The sequence below is a fragment of the Dryobates pubescens genome, chromosome 2, assembly GCF_014839835.1.
Source record: "Dryobates pubescens isolate bDryPub1 chromosome 2, bDryPub1.pri, whole genome shotgun sequence".
In the NCBI taxonomy this organism is placed as follows: Eukaryota; Metazoa; Chordata; class Aves; order Piciformes; family Picidae; genus Dryobates; species Dryobates pubescens.
Window position 1 is genome coordinate 28,781,585 of NC_071613.1, and position 9,954 is coordinate 28,791,538.

The 9,954-nt window shown below is 39.6% G+C and overlaps 1 protein-coding gene across 1 annotated transcript; it reads right to left on the reverse strand.

Annotated features, from left to right (window-relative positions):
• Positions 1-611: 611 nt before the first annotated feature.
• On the reverse strand, positions 612-9,044 carry LOC104298929 (inducible T-cell costimulator). Its single transcript, XM_009899061.2, is given in 6 exon segments — positions 612-701; positions 1,312-1,424; positions 2,888-3,226; positions 5,086-5,124; positions 8,928-9,000; positions 9,003-9,044. Coding segments are annotated over 6 exon segments (696 nt in total).
• Between the last annotated feature and the right edge of the window lie 910 nt (positions 9,045-9,954).

Here is a 9,954-nt window from a genome sequence, read left to right on the forward strand (position 1 = left end):
CAGGCTCAAGTAGCTGGAAACCTCTGCTGCCAGAATTTCCATGCCACAAGTAACTTATTCCTGGAATAGGAATAGAAAATTAGTTACATGCAACCACCATACATCTGAATAGGAATAGAAAATTAGTTACATGCAACCACCATACATCTGAATCAGTCCTTACTCTGTTTCTGCTGTGTATCCAAAACTACTGCTAGGCCTGAAGTAGGTAGTAGCTTCCTCATTCTGGACAGATTATTCACCTTTAGTCACTAACACTTAGTGCATCTAGGAAATCACTTCCCCAGAGAGATTTTGTGTACCAGAAAACATCTGAAGAATATGAATGGAACTGTTTTCCCTCTCCTCCTCATGCTTAAGATCATTGCTTTGCACTGTTGTGAAGCAGTTGCAGCTCCAGAAATCAGCCTACTACTACAATTTGGAAAGTTTCCAGAGGTTTTGCTTTTCATTTCCTCTTTCTGCAACATGGTAGCATGAACTCCACTAACAAGTCATTGTAACAATCCCACCCATCGAGAATCCACATGAGACACAGCAAGTTCCCTCCCAAAGAAAGCCTTGCAACATACACAAGTAGAGGTACAAGTAAAACGAGGCTTAATACAACCTCAGATTCTTGGGGTTTTAGCTGCATTCACTGCTGCCATGGGCATATATTCACTGTTGTACTCATGGGACTTGGGCTCACGCTGCTGATTCTGCAACCAGAGAGAAAATGTCACTAATTTACTTTGTGGTCACTAACCTCTGCTACTGCTGCCTTTGTACTTTAAGTAGGGCAGTTACCCTGACTGCTTTCAGTGGAAATCTTAAAGTCAGAATAGAGAGAGAGTCACACAGAAAACTTGGATGAAAACAAACTGAAAATGAAAATAGCACAAAGAATAACTAATATCCATGGACTCCTTTCTTTTCTGAGATGAGTAGTTCTTTGTTTAAGTGGTTTTACTCCAGAACAGAGCTGTAATTGCTCCACTGATGATTTGTTTCCCCTTCTTGAAGAAAACAATCAGGTAAATTGCCTACCAAAGTAATTTTGCTGCCATGTGCAGCATTTCTCCTCTCTCCATTGATTTCCAGACTTTAAATCAATAAACAATTCTCTCTTATAAAAAATTAAATCTGAGCTGTTGTCATCAATGACTGTACTCCAGTGGTAAATTAACAACTCAGCCTCTTTGTCAAAAAAAATAATATTCTGTGTTGAGTGAATATATGACTATTTCACCCTTTAAATCTCATTAAATCAAGTTCCCCATTCATGACCCTTGGAAAGAGGGCTCTGCAGAATCTCATAGACTTGTTTACCTTGTTCCTTAAGCAACAGGCCACAACACAGCAGACACAGGAAATCATAGCAAACGTGATCAGGCCAATAATTATCCATGACATGAGACTCAGGGAAATGCAGTCTTCCTTATCTGGAGATGGGGAGGCAAAAACAGCTGTTACTGATAATTTGCCTTTTCTCCTCCCCTAGAGATAACTTTTCATATTTTTTCCCCTCCTATCTTTATATTAATAAAATAGCAAAAGTGAGCTCAGGAGAAGGATTTTCCTGAGGTGAAAAGCCACCTTGGAAAAGTGTATGCAGGAAGATAAAGAACACTGCAGTTTTCCAGAAGGAGAAGTGAAACTGTTGGTACACAGGGCTGAAAGTGTAGACTGAAAATAAATGAAGCCAGCACTGAAAGCACGATAGCAAGGCAGATTTCAGCAAGGCTTAAGCTTACATCCAGTGAGTACCACGGGTGATTTCAAAGGTGGCCTTCAAAAAAAAAGGTGGACTTTGGCAGTCATTTTTTAATAGGAAGGCAACCTGAGGGGCACAAGATTACCCTTGCCCAGATCTGGGAGAAAATATTATAGGGCATGAAACAACTGACAACAGATATGAGCATCTGGCTATCTGTACAAATGGAAATTGACATCTTTGGGAAATACTGCAGACAAAAGGGTTGTCATAGCTTCATTCTGAGAAGCTGAGATGCAAGAGATAATTTTAACCAACCACATAATTGCAGCCTTGGCATTTCAGCTTCTGTCTTTGTTCAGGCCTGGTGCTAAGAGATAGGAAAAGATAGCAAGAGAAGGACAACAGGCAGTATCATGTTGCAACTGAACTATACGGAGAACAAATAAGGGGGGTGAGCAAAAAACCTATGAATTCTTCTATCTTAACATACCAAAGTGTGACTCAGTGAAAGACAATTCAAAATTAAAACCTGTACCATGAGTTTTCTCTAGTCCACACTTTTATCGGTAAAAGGGCAAAAATTATCAGCAGTTGTGGATCCTTTCTGCTCTAAAATGGCTCTAGAGCTGAATGTTCAGAGAGGTGAACACCATCTTCACAACAGTGTGGCATCAGAGTTCCAAATACCACTACTAGCACAGGCATCTGACAACGAATATTTTTTATCTAAGGCATATGAATTTAGCTCTCAGAATGCTTTTTTCCCCCCCTCATCTACAAACAATCTTTAACATTTACACTCAGCAACTTGGAAAATGGACAAAGGGAAATTGCTGCTGCAGGCAAGGGTGAGATTGTAGTACTGTAGAAGATGTAGTCTAGTGAGTTTTGGTGCCCCCAGCACTATACAAAGCTTAGCATGGCCTGGAAAAAGAAGACATAAAAAGAAAGGGTTCTCCTGCAAAAAGAAGAACCTGCCCAAGAAGATGAATAAATACCAAAAAGCTATGCTGAGCAGTCTGCCAACACAGCTCCACTGTAACCAATCCCCTAGCAAGTAATTTGAAGCTGTCTTGGAAATATCTATCACATTTTTCATGCAACTTCTAGTCACATTTTACACTGTAATATACATTTGCCCAGTATCTACTTATCAGTAAACTGAAGTGAGTGGAGAAGTAAACTTACCTTGGATATAGAAATAGGTTTCTTTCAGCTGGCAGTCTATGTAAGGAGGGGGAAAGAGCATCTCCAGGCAGTAGGTATAAATGTCAATATGCTTTCTTTCCAGATTTTTAAGAATGAAAGTGGTGCTGCTGTTTGAACGTTCTGTCTGACAGTAGGTGACATTACTCTTGGGGATGAATTTCCCCTGATCAAAATGGAGTGCACAGATCTCTTTCTTTTCCTGTCCTTTGAGGAGGGTCATGCTGAACTCACTCACATTTTTCGGGTTGGGGAATGTGAACTTGAAGTTTCCATTTTCAAATTCCATCTTCACCTGGGGATCAGAGACATGAAGCTGATCTGAAGACATGAAAACAATAAGTATAGTCACTTACATAACAATGAAAAGAATCCCTAAAATGTTAAGAAAATCATTTAAACAAAAGCAAGAGAAACATGATTGAAACTTAAGGTATCTAGGTACTCAGCCTGCCTATGGAAAGCAGCCTCTAAAATGAGATACTAGTGCATCATTCTGATCATGTCAGGCATTACCGAGAAAATAAATGAAATAAGACCAGGTCTGTTATTTTCTGTGGGGCTAGAGAGGTCACCGTTAGCATTAGATTAGTGAGTTACTTGATAATGTTTAAAAGCTCCCTTGGACAAAACACTATAGGGACGTATAATCCTTGCTTCAAACCAATTCTCCTATTCTTAGATAAAACAAGGACAATGATAATTACCTCTGGTTTATGGTTCACAGCCTGCAGCCTAATGTTCTTAGAACAGTAGAATCTATTATGCTGGAAAAGACCTTTAAGATCCTTGAATCTAACTATTAAATTAACACTGCCAAGTTCACCACTATATTATGTCCTTCAGCACCATATCTACATGTCTTTTAAATACTCCAGGTGTGGTGACTCTATCACATCCCCAAGCAGCCTGTTCCAATGTTTGACAACCTTTCTGTGAATTTTTTTTTCTTTCTTAATATCCAGTGTAAACCTCCCCTGGCACCACTCGAGGCCATTTCCTCTTGTCTTTTTCTCTGGGGAGAAGACACCCACCTCACTACAAGCCCCTTTCAGGTAGTTGTGGAAAGCAAAGTTCTCCCCTTAGCCTTGTTTTCTCCAGGTGAAACATTCCTAGTTCCCTGGTAACATTTGCTCTCTAGACCCTTCAACAGCTTCATTGCTTTTCTTTAGACGTGCTCCAACACCTCAATGAGTTTCTTGTAGTGAGGGCCCAAAACTGAACACAGTATTTGAGGTGTGGCCTCGCCAGTTCCACGTACAGGGGAACAATCACTTCCCTATATTATTCCTGATACAGACCAGGATGCTGTTGGCTTTCTTGGCCACCTGAGCACACTGCTGGCTCGCGTTCAGTCAGCTGTCAATCAACACATCCAGGTCAGCATCTGCCAGGCATATTTGTGGCCACTCTTTGCACAGCCTTTAGTGTTTCATGAGGTTGTGATTCCAATATACATCTTGGCACTTGGCCTTGTTGAACCTCACACCACTGGCCTCAGTCCATCAATCCTGCCCGTACAGATTCCTCTACAGAGCCTCCCTACCTTCAAGCAGATTGACACAGCTGCCTAACTTGGTATCGTCTGCATATTTACTGAGAATGCATTCAATCCCCTCACCCAGATCAATAACAGAGATATTAAAGAGAACTGACCCTAGTACCACTTGTGACAGGCCACCAACTGGATTTAATTTCATTCACCACAACTGTTTGGGCTCAGACATCCTGCCAGTTTGATAATGTAGATGACAACTTTAAATAGGATATGAATCCAAAATTCCAACCTAAGTGCCTTAACTAGAAATCTGTCTTTCCATTCTAGAGTAGATAGTGGTTTGACCCACGACACAAAGTTTAAACCTTTTTAGTTAGATGGCTATAGCACCTTTATCACTAACAACATTGGAAGAGTAGAGAACCAATGCACTACATGCATGGATCCACATGTGCTCTAAAAATTGCTTTTGATCTTCCCAAAAAGCTGCCTGAAAACCCTTAGGTGTTGTGGAATTCTCATTTTGCAAATTTCTTGGGGACAAAAAAGAAAGTAAACTGACTGAGGACCTTAAATATGTGCTGTTAAAAAATGACGTCTTTTCTTTTTCTTTAAGGGCAGTGTTTTCTGATCTAGAAAGGCATTTTAAACTGTAAACCAAATTAATGCAAAAGTGTCTTACCTATATTTTTGCAGGGTTTCGCTGAGCAGCAGGCAACTCCTGAAAAATACAAAATGTTTTCCTGTTTAAAATTCAAGGCAGATGCAGAAACAGGGCACAAGCCATGCAATGTTAAGATGCTGAAGCTATATTCTAATTTGTGTCATGAGCCTATCTGATGCTGTCTATGCTATGCTATAAATTCAGATGATGTGATAAAACCATGAAATATAAAAATCAAAACATAAAGCGAATGCATTGAGCAAGAATTAATATTGATCGTGCATACAGCATTTACAAAATAGCAGGCATACTTCATAAATAGACGCTGAGATGAAAGTAAAAAATTTTCCCCAAATACTGAGGAAATCTGACCCCAAAATAAACCAGCATGGTTTTTATTTCTTATGAATCCAGAATCTGCAATGAGCCAGCATTAACCTTTGTTTACATACTGAAGTGCCCATTTCAGGCTACGTTCATTCTGTTTCCCCCCTGCTGCTCAGCACGGCATAAAAACATCTTCTTATGGCACAGGCAAAATGAATATCTGGAAGGTGGTCCAATATATACAGCAAAAAAAAATATATGCAAGCAAAGTATACAGCTTTGTTCCTTTTCAGTAGCAACTTTTTCTCTTCCTGATTATCAAACTGTATTCAGTCCATGGTGCGTAGGCAGCCTCCAGTACAGGAGAAAGACACATTTCTGGTAATAGTTCTGGATTTGTTTCTCAAGCTGCCTACTACATCACCATGCACTATGGCAATAGTGAGAGTGGAATTTCCTGGGTGGGCTGGTGGCATGTACCACTTTGAAATGGTTTGTATGTCTGCAATGGCAGCACAACACAGCCTGATAGTGTTTCATCTGGAATTTTTCTTTTTGCAGTGCCCTAAAATTAAAGGCACAGACAGCTACACGGACAAATAGAAGAAAACATATATCCATTTTTCCTGTTTTCTGGCAGCCTGAATACATTCTTCAGAGGCTGCTTAGATTGAAATATAACTTAAATCATACATTTATGATCCCAAGGAAATATGGAGCAAACGCTTAAAGACTCAGATGGACCACCCTGTTCTTGTTACTGCTACATGGTAGTCTAGATCCACACAGAGTGCATTCCAAACTGTGCCAGGCATTGCACTGATTACACAGTAGAAATACTCTTTTTCCCAAGGTACCTGCTATCTTTGACATCCAACACAGGAACAGATTATTCTCATTTGGGTACCTTTGTATGCTCTCAACTCTTTCTGGACAGAGTCAAATTTCTAGTGTCCACAGCTTTGCCTTCTTTGAATTCTTGCTCTTCAATTACCATCACTGGCAAGGGTACTGCAGTGAATGGCATTTGTTTAAACTATCTTTAGAATGACACATAAGCTAAGGGACTTCTGAAAGATGCTTTGTGATGTTCATTTGGAAACCAGTAGAAACAGTTATCCCTTTTTGATTAAGTGTCAATGTTCTTCCTAGTTTACTGTGCACAGTCAGCACTCTATATTCAGTGATAGTTCTAATATCTGTACTTCTCTCAGGACTATTTCTTAAGTGTGTGATAACAGACAAGGTATGTGGCATCTTGTATCACTGGTGTGAAGATAAGACAGGCAAAGCACACAGCTCACCAACCCACAGGGAAATAGAGCTCTAGATATGCTGACTGCACAGATACAGAAAGTGCAAGCCCTCCCAATCATATATAGTCTGAAAAGCTGAACACAAGGGTTAAATAAGAAACAGTTCCTATTGACTAGCATTTTGAATAGTGAAAAAAACCAGCTGACATGAGAGCAGCATTTGAAATACACATCTTTTAAATTGCTCTGTAGTTTGGTGACCTGTAATTCAGTAACATATACTTTTAAAAATAGGCCCAAGAGCAAACAAATTATTTAGGGAAGAAAGAAACAAGTGTATTGATATAACAGAAGCTGGAGAGCATGGTGTATGTGTAAGCTGACCTGATACTTTTGAGAAGCATCCACCTGTAAGCTGAGACCTCTACACTTGTCACTGGTCATCTGAAGGAGAGACGGATGCTGAGTGCCAGGGGTGCTACAGAGCCAAGCAATGCCATATTCCCCAAATGCTCCAGAAGAAAGTGGGGCTACCCTCCTCTGAGAACAGGAGCAACAGCTTTGAACTTCATTTCTCTGTTTGTCTCTGAGAATAGTTCCATTTTGCTGTTAGCTAATAAATTTGCCCTTTCATACTGAGTGGTTTAAAATGTTTGTCAGAGATCATGGTTTTAATCCTTGGTTTTAATGGAAAAGGGCACAGAAAGGTCATTAAGCATGTATTTCATGTGACCCTATGGCAAGTTGAAAGATTGTTCTGTATCCTCTCAGGCCCAGAAGCCTTAACTGCCTGTTTTCAAGAAAGACTCAGTAATGTACTTCTCTGAATGAGCATTTTGGCAAATGTGATGTGATTAATATTCCTTTGAAACAAGTGACTATATAGAAAAGCATGCTTAGCATAGTATAAAGGAAGCACATTTTAAAATGAGATTAACAATGCCTGAGATTAAAACACAAAATTGTCTACATGGATGACCACAGTGGGTGACAATTGTTATGAATTTCCAACTCACTAGCTATTTTACATCAGCTCCTAATGTTAATGGTTTCATTGCAAACTAAAAGGCACATTTTTTGCCTTTCCTTGTGCCTGATTGCCGCTCTCCTGTGCCCAGTTCATTCCTAGGGTAATCTTATGGACCTGTAACATTCTGTAGTTAATGGGCAGACACATTTTTGATGTCATTTGCCAAGTTAGAATCAGAATAGATGTACATTTAGTGGGATGGGAGGTAGAAAAGTGTAATTCCACTCTCTCACTGAGACATTCATTCAATAATCCTCCCTCATACTACCTAAAAAAAAGTGAATAAGATACTACTTCATAATATCATTGAAAATGAACATAAGAAAAAAGAATATAAAAGGATCAGTAGTATTTAAATTCTACAGGGAGTGTTGAAACATATCCTGTATCACCAGAAATTCAGAAGAAAATGTATTCAATAGCCCTTGGCATGACCTTCAAAGAAACATGTTTAGATGGTGGTTAGAAACTATGTACTATATCACAGGTCTTACTTATATGACACATCATAACCAAACCCTGCACAGTACATGTATGGAAAAGATAAAAAAAAAGAAAGACTCTTCATAAACATATATCTCTATATCCATCCTGTCCCAGTAATCTGTAGGCTTCAGAGTGACTATAGATAAATGTGAGTTCTGGTATTTTGGTTTGCATAGCTGTGATAAAACGCTGAACCTTGTAAAATGGTACATCCATGTTTATAGCTGGACTGGGATCAGTGCTGTCACCATGTGCCTTCTTAAACACAGCATTTGGGAATGCATTTCGATTCTGCACCAAAACAATGTCATCCACTCTTCCATGCCATATACATTTTTCATAGTATAAAAATTCCCTGGACAAACAAGAGCAAGTTTAATATCAATAACTTGGCTTCTTTTTATTAACCCGTTCACCATCATGCTGCTATAAGACCTTATACCCAGCAAGTGAAGGTGGCTGGAGCACTAACAGTCTAAACAGTTAGAGGGTAACATTAAGCAGATGAGCTAAAGAATACAGGCAATGAAAACTTGTACTTTTTGGTTTCAGAGGAAATGCTTTGTGTGGGCAGGAATCTTCTTCTCACCAGCTCTAATGATATTAAAGTTGAGAGCAGTCTTTTGGCAGCTGTTTCCCTTAATTAACTTTACTTGTCCAACCCCTTCCTATCATGCCTCATTTACTGTCTCCCATCATAAAGTGAGTTATATTCCATAGAGACATCTACTGCAAGGAGAATAATCCAAAATTATACTCACCATACAGGGCTTCAAACTGAAAGCAGAGGACACAGAAAGTTACAGCAACTGACTTCATGCTTGCCTGACACAGAGGCACCAACCTTCTGTCTGCTGTGAAGATGGGGAAGAATTCATGGGTAGAAAAGGAAGTGGTTTGTGGGCAATGGGGGAAATTATATGATAATCTGAAGTACTTTTAAATTTAACCCCTGACTACGTTATAGCTATGTCAGCATTAGTTGACACCCACACCTGTAGAGTTTACTGCTTATCTTTTCCTACCTCAAATTGTGCTGTCACAGGAAGGAAGATGAAAGATTTTCTGACTGTATATTTGATGTTCAATTCTGCAAGGGCTGTTTCTCAAATCTGTCACTATAGAGGCTACAGGAATCTGCAGTACACTTCCTTCAGATAGTCTGTGGTTGGCAACTTGTTGCTTGAACTAACTTATAACACAGCTTATTTGCAACTGGCAACCTGCTTTCTTCCCATAATTTTCAGCTGATCTTACATAATCGATGGCCTTGCTCTCTATGTGGAAACCATTCGATAGTAGGATAGTAGGTTCTGGTGTGTCCTGGTTCTGGAATTCATTGGAAGAAAATGTCCAAATTGCAGAAGGATCCACTCATCCCTGGTGCTTCCTGAGGACCCACGCCAATGTAAGAATTCCACCCTGGAGGTCAGGTTTACTCTGCATGGACATGAGAAACTTTATGCAGCTCTGTGAAAGGAGGGGATGTGACCCAGTGCCCTAGGGCCTTAGATCAAAAGTTTCTCTCATTCCCTCTCCCTGCTTTTTTGCAGGACACTCTATCCTGGTCTGCTATCTATCTGTATTCTGGGAATGCTTAAGGATCCTTTAAGAGAACATGTTTTCTGATCATGTAGAATAGGCAATTTATTTCTGCCTACAATACTAATTTTGGTGCAGATAACATGCTGAAAAAGGAGCTTCTAGATCATGTTTAATATATTAGATGGAATTAGTATTTCTGATTGCATAAAGAGAAGACACAAAGAACAGATAGTTGTGCCTGAC